This window comes from Anoplopoma fimbria, chromosome 11 (genome assembly GCF_027596085.1).
Source record: "Anoplopoma fimbria isolate UVic2021 breed Golden Eagle Sablefish chromosome 11, Afim_UVic_2022, whole genome shotgun sequence".
NCBI classification, from domain to species: Eukaryota; Metazoa; Chordata; class Actinopteri; order Perciformes; family Anoplopomatidae; genus Anoplopoma; species Anoplopoma fimbria.
In genome coordinates, this window is record NC_072459.1 from 5,915,707 (window position 1) to 5,933,651 (window position 17,945).

Consider the following 17,945-nt stretch of genomic DNA (forward strand, 5'->3'; position numbering starts at 1 on the left):
GCCAGCTTAATTTCACCTTGATCTTTATTGTCATTTTCAATGTGTGTTCATGGTTTATTTTGACAAAAAATGTTCTCTACATGTTGATCTCAGACTGTTTACTTGTTGCCATGTGCTCTTTTGGTGTCACTTTACATTTTGTCCTCTAGGTAGCGTCAGTTCATCAGAGAACAATAGGAGCTATGGTGGAACACTTTGATGCCGCCGGTGCTTGAGAAAGAAAATCCATGACAGATCAGCGGTCCTCTGGTTTTCAGATTTATTTAGAAACTGAACGTCAGTGATTGACAACTGACGCTAATTACCATATTCTGATGAGATGCTGTTTCTGACTGAGGAAAGATCTGAAATCAGTCTTCATTTTTTTTACAGTTACTCAGACTGGCTCCCAAGCTCTGTGCTCCAACGTCTGTTAGCTTATTATACTTTACGCTGTTAAAAAGAAAAAAGTTTACCCTTTAAATGTCTCTTCAATGTGTCAACATATTGGTGACTACAGACTAACAGATCAGCTGATAGACATTTACTTGTTTCTAATCATATTTCACTGGTTCCTCTTTTAGTGTGTGTGTGTGTGTGTGTGTGTGTGTGTGTGTGTGTGTGTGTGTGTGTGTGTGTGTGTGTGTGTGTGTGTGTGTGTGTGTGTGTGTGTGTGTGTGTGTGTGTGTGTGTGTGTGTGTGTGTGTGTGTGTGTTTCAATTTCTGCCTTTTGAGGGTACAAAATACAGTTCAGTTCATCAGAGAACAATAGGAGCTATGGTGGAACACTTTGATGCCGCCGGTGCTTGAGAAAGAAAATCCATTTTCAATGTGTGTTCATGGTTTATTTTGACATTTTAAAAAAAAATGTTCTCTACATGTTGATCTCAGACTGTTTACTTGTTGCCATGTGCTCTTTTGGTGTCACTTTACATTTTGTCCTCTAGGTAGCGTCAGTTCATCAGAGAACAATAGGAGCTATGGTGGAACACTTTGATGCCGCCGTGCTTGAGAAAGAAAATCCATGACAGATCAGCGGTCCTCTGGTTTTCAGATTTATTTAGAAACTGAACGTCAGTGATTGACAACTGACGCTAATTACCATATTCTGATGAGATGCTGTTTCTGACTGAGGAAAGATCCCGAAAAACTTAGTCTGTAATGCGAGTAATATTTGTGATTCAGCCATAAAGTTTACCAAGATTCTGTAATTCAATTCTTAGAGAGAGTGCATAAATATTAAGGCCTTTATCACCAATCTACAAAGAAACTACTTGTATTCTTCCTTCTAAAATCAATTACACAACCAAAATACGATAGAATATTAACGTACAAAAGAAGCTAGATTGTGTGGAGTACTTTACATCTATGACGTACGTGATGAAAAGCAAAAATGTAATGTTTTAATAGTTGAAGAGACTCAAAAATGTATTTATTTGAACTGATGAACAGGTGGGTGGTTGTTTGGAGGTCTGGGGGAACCAGGTCTAAATGTCTGTTCTCTGATATTTGAGCCATTGATTGATCTGATATTTATTTGTGTTTAATTTGCAGCATAAATGTAGTTCTCCTTTCCCACAATGGCGCAGGATTTACAAGAAACAGATTAGACAAAGAATTTTCAAAATCAAAGCATCATATCTTCAGATATCTTGACTTTTAGTCTCAAATATGGGTCCAGCCACCAAAGCACTGAATCCTTCATTTCCCACAGTGCAACTCAACATCCTCCCTGTCTGGTAGATGTCTAGGTACACACCTTAAGAAACATTATAAAGTGATAATCAAGTATTTATGATACCTATTTTAGTGTGATATCAGATTTGGGTCTGCCCTCACTCTGTACACTCAGTAACATATTTTCGGAAATAAAAAATAAAGTAATATGATGAACTTCACAGTGTTGCAGACACTTTAACACATAACCAATGTAAAGGTCAGTTTGCATCAAAATAGAGAACAGAAACCTGCTGCGAAGGAAGCGAAAAAAAGCTGTCAATAACCCGATGAATTCAATAAACATATAAAAGGAAAAGTGAAAAAGAGGAAAGGAAATAATGTACCTTGTGACAACATGAAACATTTTATTTATATTAAAGTACCATGTGATTGTTAAGCGATGTCTCATTTACAGCCATAGGAGTGCAAATAAAAATACTGTTAATGTCACACATCAAATAGTATGCCTCTAAGACAGAAAACCGATCTATAATTGCATACAGACAAGTATTACAGTGCAAATGTGCTTCTTGAATTTCTACCAAGCATTACGGTACACACAAGCAGTACTGTGTAATGCTGAATTATTCCCTCGTAGCACTAAGTGGAATCTTTGACTGAATCTGTCAAAATGAACTCATGAATAAAGCAGCAGAGAATTTGACCATTTTTGTTTTAGTGTGTTCTCTCTCTCTCTTATTATCTTTATTTGTTCCAGTTACTGTTTCTTAAGCATACATGCTTTAGAAAAAGTTTTGTGTAGTGTAAACATGTATGCATGAGATGCACGATAAGAAGTCCACGTCCAGGTTTCATATCGTTCTACTGCCAAAGGATCCGGTGGTCCTGCTGCTGAAGCCTCTCAAGCACTCCGTATGGAATACACTGGTTCCACATCCTGTAACAGGATGAGATGGAAAGAGATGCTATGATGCTATTTGACTTTCCCCGGGAAGGAAACTAAATAACAATACCAAGTCTTTAATTTCGGTTGTGGAGCTAACCATAATAACGAAATACTTGACTCCAACCGGTACTTTAATCTAAAGCTCATTCTAACCTGAACTTTGAAACCAAGTCTGAGACCTCAAACAGGCCTTTGAAGGTCTGTCCATAAGTGAGGACTCCAAATGTCTAAAATTCAAATTGGTCCTCACAAAGACAGCTGTACCAGTACGCACACACACACATACACAAATACACACACACACAATGGGTTTTCTCACCTCAGTGTCTTCATTTTTTTACAGTTACTCAGACTGGCTCCCAAGCTCCGTGCTCCAACGTCTGTTAGCTTATTATACTTTACGCTGTTAAAAAAGAAAAAAAGTTTACCCTTTAAATGTCTCTTCAATGTGTCATATTGGTGACTACAGACTAACAGATCAGCTGAGAGACATTGACTTGTTTCTAATCATATTTCACTGGTTCCTCTTTTTGTGTGTGTGTGTGTGTGTGTGTGTGTGTGTGTGTGTGTGTGTGTGTGTGTGTGTGTGTGTGTGTGTGTGTGTGTGTGTGTGTGTTTCAATTTCTGCCTTTTGAGGGTACAAAATACAGATGTGGTACATTTTCTCACATGTTGAATAAACCAAGAGGGCATTTTCTGTGTTTCTACCAGATATCTGTTGCTGGTATACTTATAGAGTCAGATATGAGGGCGACAAGTTACCAAAGCGGACACATATACACAGCAATCACAAAATGTCTCATGAAAAAGTGAGTCTTACTCCAAGTCAGTGAGCGAAGCCACATGCGGAAGGACAGCTGCTAAACTCTCCGCCCCTTCATCAGAAATCTCGTTACTGTAGAGACTGGAAAAAGTAGAGGGAGGAGAGAGGGAAGTGAGATTACAGTGGGTCTACAGTATGTGCCACTGTGGGTGTGGCATATATGTGTGTGTGTGTGTGTTTGTGTGTGTGTGTGTGTGTGTGTGTGTGTGTGTGTGTATATATATATACCTTAAACTGTGCAGTTTGGGCAGTTCCCTCAGCGTGGTTGCTAGTTTCTTAACCCCCTGGTCTCCTATACAATTCTGTGAGAGACTAGAAACCCACAAGTAGAGAGTTAACACACTGTGTACATAACAATTTTACAATGCAAAAACTAGATTGATTATTTTGTATCATGAGGTCAAATTTAGCTTTTTTTTTATATCATCCAAGAGGAGAGAGGAGATTAAAACAAGATGAGAATGGGTCAACATGTTATACTCACTTGAGTTTCTCCAGGGAACCAAGTGAGACCAAAGCATCGGCCAATTTCTCTGCTCCTTGGTCCCCTATCTTGCTGTTCTCTAGACTGAAAGAGGAGAGAGAGATACTGTCAGACACTAGAAACAAACACATATACACTTAGAGATAGATGAACTGAGACGGATCAAGAAGTAAAAGTGTATAATTACTCTAAGTGCTGTAGGTTATGTAGACCTGGCAGGAGCTCCCAAAGCTTGGGAAGAGCCAGGGGACCTTTTTCTGGACCAAGCCTAGAGAGAAAGATAATGTCATCATCATCATCATCATCATCATCATCATCATCATCATCATCATCATCATCATCATCAGTTCGTATGTCAGAGCTTTACTCACTCGAACTCCAGCTGGTGCAGCTCTTTGACAGCTGGTACTCCCTCTGCCAGGATGGAATCTGATTGGCTGGAACTACAATTAAACACAACACACACTTCAGGAGCTGGACACATAGTTTGTAGGTTGCAAAGTGCAACTGTGTTTATCTTTATGTTTGTGTGTGTGTGTAGTGTAGTGTAGTGTAGTGTAGTGTGTTACCTGTCCGACAGCCTCTTGTGCGTATGAATGTTCACCAGCTTTGCCAGGTGCTCTATGTGACACACCTGTGTGGCCTTCAGAGGATTGATCTTGAATTTGGACACCGTCTCTTGTAGGAGCACTTCTTCGCCACTCCGCTCAAGCTGCTCCCATAAGGTGATTACATCAGCAATGCATGCCCTAGAGGACACCCAAGGGGTTGACATCAGCATCACTCGAATATCATCGGACACTGATGAAGGTATCAATTGCCAAAAAATGCTACTGTGGGTAGTAAGCTAGTTAGCCGGACATAAAAATGATGAAAACCACACCACTCTGCTAAGTATCACAGTTACAGCTGCATGCACATCCCTTTGGATTCTTGCAAAATCAAAAGCTTGACAGACGTAACGCTACTAGCATTGCTAAGCTATTATTGGAAACCACTGTTTGGCGAAGGGGTTTGAGAAACTCCATTAATACGCATAACCTTTTGAGATGTGAATTGTAACCAGTACCTATATGTGTTGATGTTGTTGAGCCCCACCAGAGCTCTGAGTCCTGCAATCTGTATCCCAGAATCCTCCAGATCCAAACAGAACCTCTTTCCTTTAGTTCCACCCCTTTCGAGAACGTTCTGCACAGCGAACACGTCCGACGGTCTGAGTGGAACTCCATGAAATGTCAGGTCTTTTGGAAGAACTTCTGCCAAGTGAGCGACTAATCGCGTGCTGCCACTGTCTCTGCTGCCAAGGCCATGCGTGGAACTCGCCTCATAAACATAGTGACAAGCCTCCAGGACCTGGGCAGGGCTCAGGTCACCATCGGAAAGACCCTCAATGTGTTTTGTTACTAAAGCCTGCTTGGCGGCCACCATCTCTCTGAAGGATGTCTCTGTGTATGAGTGAAGCCTCTGCAGCTCTCTCCTGTCATGGAACAGGAGCCCGACAGCAAATCGCTGAGTGAGCTCGAGCTCCTCCCTCTGAGGCCGCCGACGTCCCTTCTGGCAAGATTGGAAAGGGAGGGTCTGGATGAAGGCCCGGTCTGTTACGGTCCTGGGGAAACAGAAAGGAAGGAAGGGTCAGGGAAATCCAGAGTGCTGAAATAAGAGAGAAAAATGTCTGGGAGTGGAAAGGGAAATCCATCCATCCATCTTCCGTAACCGCTTATCCAGTTAAGGGTCGCGGGGGAGTGGAAAGGGAAATGCTCTTTCATTTTCAATCAAGGGAAACAGAAGATATTATGCCTGAATAAAACCTTAAAACCGCCTTCAATTCACTCAGTCAACAACTTATCATTTAATCTCTTTTATCCATATGACTCTAATGCAAACACTGGAGAGGCATGTTTTCTTTTAATGAATCAAGAAACTTTTACCTTGACAGAGACAGATGAACCGCTGCCAGGTAACTCTGAAGGAAAGGGTTGGCCCACAACAAGATAAGGTCATCACTTGTATCAGTGCTTTCCGCAGACGTCCCGCCCTTTTTCCCAACTTTTCTCCATTCTTTCGTGTTCCCACTTCTTCTCTGTCCTCTCTTTCTACTCCCTCTCTCTCCTCCCCTGAGACGACCTGCCTGGTCCTCAGGCTGTAAAAGAAGAAAAGCCCCGTCCTTTGTCCGAACGCCTGGAGTTTGGCAGATATGGTCCGTCCAGTGGGGAGGATTGAGGAGTTTGCTTTGATGCCCTTCCAGGCCAGAGAACTCAGCTGGGACAACAGCTCTCCATCTGTTCTATGTACTTCCCCGCCAACACTCTTCATCCCCTCCCTAATAAAGTCATCGTCCTCTTTATCGATTTGCATATGAGAGCGAGTGCGAACCAGAGCTCTGGCCTTTGTCTGAGTGTTTTTGCGACGCCTATTCCCTTGAGAACTTGAATGCGGTTTTGCTACTGATTGCACAGATTCTTCTGATTGAGTTTCCGCCTCGGAGTGTGTGCTCCTACTCTCCTTTTCCAGTTCCAGGCGAAGCACTTGATGACAGAGCCCTGTTAAAGTTCTCGGTAGGTCCTCCAAACTTTTGCACTGTTCTAAAACCAAGCAGACCAACTGACATAGTCCAGGGTTCCAACAGAGGAGTTGTAGATAGCTGCAGTTTTTTAAACAGTTCAAAGCAGGTGCTCTGAGGTCAGGATCAGTGAAGTACTGGGACAAATATGTCTCTACTTGTGTAGGGGTGAATCCACACACCTCCAATAGACTGTCCGTCCGCTTGAGTAGCTGAATGGCAGTGCCTCTTGGTCGAGTGGAGAGCAGAAGAGTGCAGCCTGGAAGGAGGAACCGCTGAAGGATGGCAGAATATAACTGTCTTACTGTGTAGGTTTGTGCTTTACTGTCTTTGTGCAATGACGTTATCAAGTCCTTTTCTTGAGTCTGGAGCAGAATTTCATAGTCCCGCAACCCGTCAAACCCATCAAAAATGATGAGCACACGCTTAGGGGCTGCGAGAATTTGAGCATAAACTGCCTCTGGGTCCATGCAGGAAGGAGCAAAAGAGGAGAAGTTTAATAGAAGGGTCTGAAGGCTATAGGTCGCCTCTGATAAAGAGAGGGTTTTGCCGTCTAAAAAGAAGACAAAGTCGAACTGTGGGAGGCAGTTTCTGGACCAGTCAAGACACAGTTTTCTGATCAGGGTGGTTTTTCCCATGCCAGCGTTGCCGAGTAGCAATATGTAGCTTTTTGGTTTGTCTCCATTTGAGCCCTCGAATATCTGAGTGGAAAAAGACAAACATATACTGTAAGGAGCAGCGACTTGCAGCCAGTGAATTCAGCAATGTTTTTGACCTGTTTGAATAGTCTTATAAACAAATCTAAATTATTATACTACATAGTGTTGAATTTGTCTGTGTTAAAAAAGCACTAGATTATAACTTTTTTTACTACCAAATTATAGATAAACTCTAACCTGACTGAGCCCCAACAAGCTGTTTTGCCGATCTGTATCCCCCGTAATGACTAGTTCCTTGTCCAGGACTTTGTTGGTGTTTTTTCCAGAGCGAAGAATCTCTCTCTGGCTCACTTTCACATCTACGTAATGAGAAGTCAAACTAAGGCCTGCCTCCATATCCTGGCAGGTGTGACTCATGTATGCTTTTGCTTCCTGAATGTAGTCTTGTACAACATCTGAAAAAGAAGAAGACATTTTTTTGAATTTGGACCTGCTTCTCCATGTTTTGTACAAGAATGTTTTTCAAAAGAGAGGAATAAAAGCATGTGGTAACATACGTGGAATTTCGACGACAGTGGGAGACTGAGGAAGCGGTGATTCCTTACATGGAGACATCTCTGAAAATGCAACATGCCAAGGTATTTGTAACATGGCAATAACTACAAGGTGATTTACACACAAGGAGAAAGGAATCGGAGAGTAACTGGTTCTCACCTTTGTTGGGGGAGAGGGGTGAGACGCAACTGGGAGACATGGCTTTGCTAGCGGTGTCTGACAGAGATCCAGGTGGGGGTGAACTCATTTGGACTGGCGCTACTGCTCCGTCCACTACAAACACAATAGAAGAACTATTAAGAACCTGCATTCATACACACAGAGGTTGGCAGAAAGTGGCGTCCATGTTGCTGCCTATGGAACCATAACCTACATAACACTGCCAGAATGAGATCTCTGTATTCATGCACATGAAGTAAAGACCGGCAGACAAACACATGTACAGAACATCCCAGATTAAATACTTTAATACTCACTTGGGGAGAGCGGTGGCACTCGCCGTTGGAAGGATGGCGAGTCAGCGGGAACTATATTAGAAATAGTTGTTAGAGTAAACAAATTAAATGTGACAGAAACAAAATGTCTAAAATGAAACAAAGACATAGATAGGGTGGGGTTTAGGAAGTGGATTTAGATTTAGATTTAGAACAAATCTAAAATCTTGCATTCTAATTACAGGCAGATTGGCGTCCATTACTGTGAGTTTCAGTGTCCTTTTTTAATATAAACACTAGCAGTCATTTTTAAATGATTTTGTGGGAAGGGGTTGGGGCTTTAAACAACAGAGGACCAAGGATTGAGCCTTGGGGGACTCCGCAGGCCACTAGATACATTAACTTATTACAGACAGAGACAAAAAGGTTTTCTAGCCACGTGCTTGCTTATTTGACTCAAATGTAGCACAATGAGACTGCAAAATCAACATTGCATGCATGTATGTGAATACTTTACTCACCTAATATGAAAGTAGGTGAAGCAGCTGTATTGGGGAGTGGGACTCCGATAACCGGATGAGAGAGCCTCAGTGTGTGAACAACCTTATATTGTTGAGTTTCTGGGATGGTGACAAACTGAATGGAGGGATGGAGATGAAGGATTCTTGGTGGAGAGGTGGAGACGCCTACCTTCTCTGCTGCACTCGGCTCTGACCCTGAGTCAGTTCCTGCAACAGAAGCAGAGACAACATCCTTATCTTTTCCTGCAAACAGGTTTTTGCTAACCTTGAGCGTATCAAAAATCTGGGATTGGACAAAAAAACAAGCTGATAGTTAAGATTGCAAGGGGAAAACAAGGGATTTAGATCCAACTATTTTGTGTCAAGACTGAAACTTTCACTTTAGCAGACTGAAAAGAATAAAAAATGACTGATGGCACTGAACTTACAACAGTGTACAGCAAGTCAGTGTCAACAACCCATCTGGAATGACAATAGTTTTCATCAAACTGAGAACTAAATTTGATATCTAAAAAGCACCAAACTGATCTGGAGGAAACCGGGTCAAATTAGGTTCTTCTTTTATCTTATCAGCTTGTCCTCATCTGATGACTTCAAAATTAAACTTCCTCTTTCTTGATCTGCAATCTAATGGCATGAAGGAACCAAGTCAAGCATAGCCAACCAACATCCCTTTAACCCATGAGTCTAATGTTTCTACTCTAGCCACAATTTTTTGTGGATTTGCCTTGCTTGTAAAATGTAATTTAAATTCTATAAATTTTATGTTTAAGGTGTAATCTGTATGAAGAAGCAGTTGTAGGCTTTATTTTGAAAAACAATCATCATCCTGACCTTCATGTTAAAATACAGTTAGTATATGGGGCTTTTATTTTGAAGGGGGGTTCATATATTTCAAAAGTTTTAGTAGGATAGAAATATTGACCAATACCCAGAATGTATGAAAGATGTGAAAAAAGTTAGGTTTAATGGAGCATCCACGTGAATGTATTAAAGAGTAGACAAAAGTAAAAAATGCATGAAATGTTTCAGTTCTGAACATTTCTTTCTTACTTCTTATAATATGTGAAATATTTGTGTTAATAGAAGAACATAGGCCCTCGCTCCGTGTGTTTGTTTATGAGAGACTGTGGAACTGTATATTGATATTGTTAGTGTTTGTTTGCGTGTATATGTGTGTGAGTGTAAAGAGGCTTAAATGTTAAAAAAAATGTACAATGTCCATCTGTTCCCCTAAGAATTGCATCATTTTACAGCAGAAACATTAGAAACTTACCTTGAGTGACAGATGGCTCAGAGTGTGCAACTTTGGTTTTTGTTCGACCTGCAAGAGTTGAAGAACCAACATTAAAACGTGGTTCTAAGCTAATCTCACATGAACCCACCAGAGATTTATAAAGGAAAATATAGTATTAGCAAGCTTGTGCTCCTTGACTACAAAACCTGTTAGCATCTTAGCATTTCTGCTAATGCGTGCTGTATAGTTTAAGATTTTTTTGATGCGTGTTTTCCTGCTGTCCCATGCAGCCCTCGGTTTCCATTGTGACATTTTTGTTGCATGCTAATAAGCTTTAAGTACAGATTAATTTGAAAAAAATCTGCACTGCATCATCTCATAACAAAACATGATGATGTTGAAAGTTTTTCCTAATAGACTGATTTTTTTAAACAAAAGGCGGCCTGAGACAGTCAACAAAACACAGACTTCTAAAACACAGCAGCATGGTTTAAAGAATTATAAAACATTAGCCACAAGATATGCTGGTGGCTGACAAGACACTGTGCAGGTTACATATTTAACATTTAGAGCCACGCCATTTATTGATCAGAAACCAAACAGTCTGCGTAGGTCACCTGCTGCTCTTTGTCTTTTTGGCCGTGACGGTGTGTTCTCATCAGTGCAATGTTGTGACCGTGCAACTGGAGAGGAGAAATATAAACAAAACGTGTAAATTTCCAAGCAAGTGAAACTGATTCATTACTTGCAGAATGTTCTAGTCGATGGATGGTTATCTACCTCTGGGTCTTTTTCTCCTGTTATTTGTTTTGCCTGTTTTTTTGTCCTCCTGTTCCTGCTGGTGGCTGTCTGGGCCGAACAGCTCTGTTGGCATGGGTAGAGCACCTGAAATGTTAGAAAGAGGAAGTTAATGTGTCAGTAATGCAGTTAACAGACAAATTAACCAGAAATGTTTGTTATTCTCATGCATATCGGTAGTGAACTGAAAAACACAGGGCAGTGAAGCATGTTTCTCCAAACATGTTGAAGATTTGAAAAAGGAAGTGGTAGACGGTAAAATAAAACTGTGACTTGAAACATCACCATGGAAGTAGATTCTTAACTCTTCTGTTTTTTTTGGCATTGGCTTTAGTTACTTGGTGTTTGGGGTCTTACAGACACCATACTGCAAAATGTCTCAAATTTTTCACAACAAATTCATTCTAATTTAAGCCCAATGTGTAGAAAAACATTTTGTGATATGAACTCTGGCCTTCTATGATTAACTCTTTCTATTTACAATTTTTTTTTTGATCTATATGTTTCAGTGTGTCTATTAAATATCCACTTTTTCTCATTTACACACATTTAGTGCTTGTTATGTTTGAGCAGTTGCAAAATGAAAAGAAGAGCTCCTTACTGCAGGTGCTGAGTTCGTCATCACAATTCAAACATGGATCATCAAAGAGCACATCTGTGTCTAGGTCAGGAACTGCGTAGAGGGAATCAGACAATTTATCACCTTTGTGTTCATTCATACATACATACATACATACATACATACATACATACATACATACATACATACATACATACATACATACATACATACATACATTCTTGAACATGTGTGTTTATGTGTAATAATTTGAGCCAATATAAAGTGTGTTATTCCATTCTGCACATGGTAAATTAATGGAAAGTTTGGTTTTCACTTACCCAAAAACTTCCCCAGGTATTCATCATTCAAGAATTCAGATAAATCATCTAAAACAAAAACAAAAAATAGCATTATTGGAGAAAACAACAGTTTGCTTTCATATCTTTTATTCAATATTTGCTAATGAATCATTTCATTTTCACAATTCACTGGGCCTGCATGTATATTATTCTGTCATCATATCTTGCACTTGCAGTGTATTTTTAAAAAATGCTGGTTATTTGAATAAACATGGTCTGCTTCATATTTTGCATAAAATGGGCTAAAAATAGTAGCTTTCCATGAAAACAGTGTGTTGATCCATGTTGAGCATTCAACCAGGTCATTCAGTTCTAGACAGGTTACCCATACTCAAACAATACTAACCTGGTAGATCTCCCAAGAAAGGACAGATAAACGGGTCCTGATCCACATCCTGCATCTTTATACCTGACAACACACAAACACACACATAACATAAAATTATGAAATTAAGATATTGACGCTTGAGTACTGTAAGTTGCGGGAGAGCTGTATTAAACTGATTGGCTCCTCCCAAACAGCATCAGATGAGGAGTTTTTTTGTTATCAAGCTTGACACATATTCCGACGTTCATGTTCAGAATTTCCTCATTTCTAAATCTCATTTTAAAACCAATGCTGCTGTCATTGTTCTCTTAAAAAATAGACAAAGGATGAGAAGCAAGTATAGATAAGTGTTATCCTAAAGAGATACAAATTAGAAAAAAAGGGTTTCAATTTATACAGGACTTCCTGAATCTTTGTGCCTAAAGTACAAAATCAGAACAGTACCAAAACATTGTAGAGTCTGTCCCTACGCAAAGGTATAAAGGGCACATAGATGCACGAGAATAACATTACATGGCAGCAGACAAGTCGAGGTGATATAGATAATTTATGAGAATAATTCTATTAGCAAACATTCCCATATTGAGCAATAGATATTCAAAGATTATCTTAGATGATGTTGTGTATGCATTAGATTAATTGTTGGTGTGGTAACAAACTTGTCAGTTTGAAGGGGTCAAACACCTTCAAAATAGATTATTGGACAAACATTAACAACCAGGGGCTTCGTTTATCAAAGTACATTTAAGAGAATTCATTTTAAGATTTTTTTTTAAACTAAAAGCAAAGACGTATTTATCAATCAAAAACTCTTTTATTTTCTCAGGCGTACGTGTATTATTTGAGAAAGTGCGTGTAGGTGGTTTATGTCTATCAGACGGATGTGGTGATCTTGCCTTATATTTTTTTATTTTGTATTATTGTTTCACTTTCTTTATCATGTTTGAATCACTTGTTGAAGTATGGATCCTACAAATGGCCCCACAAATAAAATGGCCTTGACTTGACAGACGTGTTTCCCGCTCCTCTCGTCCTCCATACTCCCGCTCTGTCTCTCTTTGTCTCTACCTGTTTGTGTCTCATTTATGTCCTGCCACTCACCTGGATCCAGCCTACCAGCACACTTGCCTGCAATCAACTCATCACCTCACCCGCGTGAGTTTGCATATAATAATATATGATATATGGAATTAAAAGCACTAAATTTGATAAATGCATGGTGCGCTGTAACGTCTTATGACAAGTGTGTTAAGGGATTACAGTTCAGAAGAATGCATCTTGTTCTAGTGTTAAGCTAAACAATCCTGTTCTGAATCATACAGATTGACTGAGATAACGTATTATTCACCATGAACAATGTAGCAGTATTTTTTATAGTCATCACAAAACGTGCGTGCACGTATCCAGGAAGCTAAAGGGCTTCACATAACCAGCCAGAGAATCCACCAGAGCTCTCTACCATTTAGTATTTATAAATCAGAACACATAAAAAAGGGTTTTTAGTCAAACTTCAAATGTTCACTTTAAGTGATACTTTTAAGTTAAAGTTTGATGAATACAGACCCAGGATTCTTATAAATAGATTTGTTTGTTTGTGTCTCAAAGGTGTAGAGCTTCAGCATATGGTCTAAAAGTAGTGATATTATATAATAGTATACCTCTTATAATATCATCAATTAATAATCATCTAAGACTTGTTGACACTGGTCCTGACTCGTCACACAGACTAAAAGATCTCCTTTTTCCATCAGATGTCTGTTGTATCTTGCATGCTTAACAATACAAGAATGTACTGTTGACGTTTCTTCTCTCCCTTCTTCCTCTTTTACAGTTGAACTGAGGCCAAGCCAACATGGTGCACGAAGCAATAGTCATAAATGAAAGTTAGGGGTAGCATTGTGACTCAGTGGTCTGCAGCTCTCTGTTTGAAGGTTGCTTACATGTGTCGTGACTTTGACGGTCTCAGTCGGAGGATCCTCGGGCACACATTAAGCACCCTAAGTGGTGATGGTTTTCAGTTGATTCCTGATACGGCTACTGTACAAATACTTCAAATCATTATCAAACTGTATTGAATGAGCTTTGAAACTTGGACGAGAGACGAGACAAACCCACTGCTGGCACCAAACGAGCCGTTTAAATGCTTGTCTCGATGACACATTGGGTTACTTTGGACACAATAAATCACTACATTTTCCGATGACCCAGTCCAGCTGGTATGTAGGTGGACTAAACAACAGTGACTGCTGCCTGAAAGACCACAAAGGAAGTTGGTCATTTTATATAAGTGGCACACAAGTTCAGTTCCTGTGATTTGGAGCTGATGGAGCGCAAAAAGAAAAACAGAGCTTCTGAACCGATTCACGTTAGGTGGCGTTTGAGGGGTTAAACAACCACCAAGGAGCGTTTTAACTTTTCTCTCAGTTTGGGGGTTATTATATTTAATATCTGTCTGACTGTCAGCTGTATGATTGGGGCTCTCCATCCCTTTCCAATGCGATGCCTTATCCCACTCCGCCACTCTAGAGGCCCCTCTTGAGGAAACATTTGAAGAAAATTAGACACAGGTATTTGGGCCATGCAACTTTTCAAGTCTAAGATAGGCAGGTGCCAAATAGAATGGCAGGTATGTTTGTTTTATGACATCTCAGGTTACAGTGTGGCAGCAGCCTGTGGTTATAAACTGTCAGAGTCTTGCACACACACCCTTACCATACAAAAACCCCCTTGAAGTCCCAGCCAGAACACAGACTCGTTGTATCCACGGTGGACTTTCAACTAACCAATAAACAAAATTTGTTGCACATTATCAAACCACATCGAAGTTTCCTTTTACGCCAGGCGTATCTCGTGCACCTTCTGGATACTGTCAAGGATGAGGATAATACATCAGGTGCCATTTTAGTCCATTTTAAAAGCAACAGCAGTGCCTGACCTGTCACCTGATAACATACCAAACAAAAAGCTATGAGGAACTTGCCAATCAGCAGGCGTGCTTTGCCTCTGTGGTTATCACAGAAAACAAAGAAAAGCCTTGAATGTTGCAGAAATCCTTGAATGTTAATCATGGATAAGTGAACATATCCACTGCTGGCCCCCTCCGACTGTTGCATGCGTTTAGTGTTTACTTTCTTTTTTTCCCCTGGAAGTCCCCCCCCCCCAGATACAATGCTTTCACCACCATGCCCTGCCAACACTCCCTCCTTTACTAATGCACCATTTTGCACATGCAGATATGTTGGAGTAGATCCACAGTACTCATGCGTAATGGAGCTACTTTGGAAAGTTTGGAAGCGCAAAAAAAGAAACAAAGCTGTTGGAAGAAGCCTATAAAAACGCATTATTTTTGGGGGCAAAAAGGTTATTTAAATGCATTTTTATAAAGTATTTTTTCTCTTAATTAGCTACCTAAATAATGCATGGCATTGATCAGACTGTTAACCAGTAAGACAACTTGAAATCATTACACCAACAATATAAGAGAGGACCCCGCCCGCTTCCCACTGACACATTTCTACACCATGCTTGCGCTCTTTGGATAAACATGCCCAAGTTGTGCGCTCCAATTCGGGATAACAGTTACCTGCCTGTCCGGCCTCACTGGATGATGCTCAGGTCCGCTGATCTCCTGCTGTAAAGCTGTTTTGTTTTTTCCCCCAACCTGTTTGATAAACTCCCAGATTTTGTGTGTTCTCTAAACGCACCTTACATCCTCAACTGAGCAGTACCTCTAGTCAGTGCGCACAACTGTCTAACAGTAAACTGCGCTTTTACTTTCACTTTGGCACTTTGCGCATCAGAGATAGCAAGCTGAGGGGGTATGGATTGAGGGGATTCAACCGCAGCAGTTTATTTCTAGAGACTGCAGTCATGAGAACAGTTGTTGAAAAAACCTATCACTCCTTAAAATGATCTGATGAACACAGAGGGTTGTTGGGTATGTGATGGATCACAGTCGAAGCTAAAATCTGAATATCTCACTGCACAAAAAAAAAAAGCAAAAAATAGACAAAACAATGCAGGTGCTACTGATTCATTTCAGTTAAAAAAGTCTAAGAAACAAAAAGGGACAGAGTTTAAACTGCACACGCCTCTCCTGTTCTTAAGTCCCTGTGTGCTCAGACTACCACTTATTTTCTTTTCCTTCATTAAAAATCCATTCATGGACCATGCCAGCTCCAACTCATTTCTGTGGTGCCGAAAAAATAACCTCCCTTTGGATGTGAAGACAGCCATCACCTGACTCAAAATTCACCTTTTTCCACACGTTCCTGGCACGGATCAGTTATTATACAAAATGAAGTCTCAGTTATCTATTACTAACATCACCATTATGGTTGACATGCCACTTCCCCTCCTAATTTCCATCTATGTCTAAGGTCCTCTTTCTTATAAAAGAGTATGAGCTCTACCAAACTTCGGATACATGTTTTGCATGTTTTGCATGTTTTGCATGTTGAGCATTTTTTCAAAGCAGGTCGCTTTCAGCCGTCCTTGTATTGTTTCTGTTCCAAATATTACAATATTGAATATATGCTCTTTTAAAATCTACTACTGATTCCCTGTGTGATCTCTATAGAACAGGTGAAAGCAACACCACACACTCACATCAAGGGATGTTCAAGGAAACATGCACAGTACTGGCTCTACTTGTTCCTCAACACTTATTAGATGAACCACTTATTTTGTGCCATGTTGCCACACATTGAACCATTAATACCTGTTTGTCCACCAATTGATACTGCCAAAAACCTTTCCACTGAAGCAAACGTGCACACCCATGGTCAACACTGAGGAATGTGGCAGTTTGTGGGAAAATGGAAATGGAATCTGGACAGTGTGAGCAAGATGACTGTAGGTGGGAGGAAGCAAAGACAAAGGAAGGTGAGGTTCAAGTCATTATGATGGTTGTCCATACTTATGAAGTTGACTCAGAGAATGTCGTCTTTTGTGAAGGCAAGGAAAGGCAAACTTATTCATAGAGCACATTTCATACCCAAACAAAGTGCTTTACAGATTACATTAGAATCACATGATGAAAACAATATGAGCGAGCAAACAAAAGCTAAGATAAAAAAAAAAAAAATAAAACTAAATCACAAATAAATGAGATTGAAATAAAAATGAATCAAATGCAATGGTTAACATGTGGGCCTTTAGCTTGGATTTGGAAATAGTCAGCATGATCTCAAGTTAGACGAATGTCATTCTGAACTGTAACAACACTAACTGAGCTGAATAACTGCACCACGCGATAGTGGATTAACAATAACAACTGTTGACGGACATGTGCATGAAAGTGGCCAAACACTATTTCAGTCCAAACATTCTTGTTCTCTGCCTCAACTTTGTGATTATACTGATAGCAGGTTTCTCACGGCAAAGTCAACCAGAAACTCTCAAACCATGTGTGCCTTTTAATTCCTCAAATTGAGTGTAATATTCAAGCCGGCAGAGATGTGAGATTGACTTATATTTTTGGAATGTTTATTAATAGAAATCACTAATTTGATTTTATCCAAAACTACAGTATGAATATCAACTGCTCTGACTGTATGACATCATCGTATGCACTGTCCTCCCCAGCAGATGGAAACAACATTCTTCTTTAATACCAGCGTGGTAAGTGCACACCCTCTTGAACCACGTTTGGTATTTGGCTGAATGGGATCAACTCATAACCAAACTGAAAGTAAGGCACGCCCAACCAAACACTGCCTGCATCTCATACAGGTGATCTAGAGTGGAAAGCACCAAAGGGAAAATGGAAAGCACCTGGAGATCCTGGACGGAGGAGAACTTAGTCTCAGCCCCCATGCAACCAATGAATCAAGGCTTTGACATTTTTCCTATGACCCAAGGCACAAGATTGAAACGATAACAGACAGAATCATGGTAGAAGAATAGAAAGCACAACAAGAGGGGACATGATATAAGGATTGAGTGCCAACTTACCCCAGTGTGGATCCACAGCCTCTTCATTCTCGTGGGAGTCTCCAGTGCTCCACGTTTTTGTGCTA

General features: G+C 40.3%; 1 protein-coding gene across 1 annotated transcript; it reads right to left on the reverse strand.

The window, feature by feature from the left end:
- Positions 1-2,049: 2,049 nt before the first annotated feature.
- ciita (class II, major histocompatibility complex, transactivator) lies at positions 2,050-15,621 on the reverse strand. Its single transcript, XM_054607222.1, is given in 23 exon segments — positions 2,050-2,596; positions 2,925-3,008; positions 3,426-3,509; positions 3,657-3,740; positions 3,913-3,996; positions 4,100-4,180; positions 4,284-4,355; positions 4,482-4,661; positions 4,982-5,518; positions 5,841-5,952; positions 5,955-7,173; positions 7,369-7,586; positions 7,689-7,748; positions 7,846-7,959; positions 8,163-8,213; positions 8,642-8,848; positions 9,918-9,965; positions 10,496-10,561; positions 10,659-10,763; positions 11,278-11,349; positions 11,577-11,624; positions 11,944-12,006; positions 15,509-15,621. Coding segments are annotated over 22 exon segments (3,657 nt in total). The 5' UTR covers positions 11,999-12,006; positions 15,509-15,621; the 3' UTR covers positions 2,050-2,520.
- Positions 15,622-17,945: the final 2,324 nt, after the last annotated feature.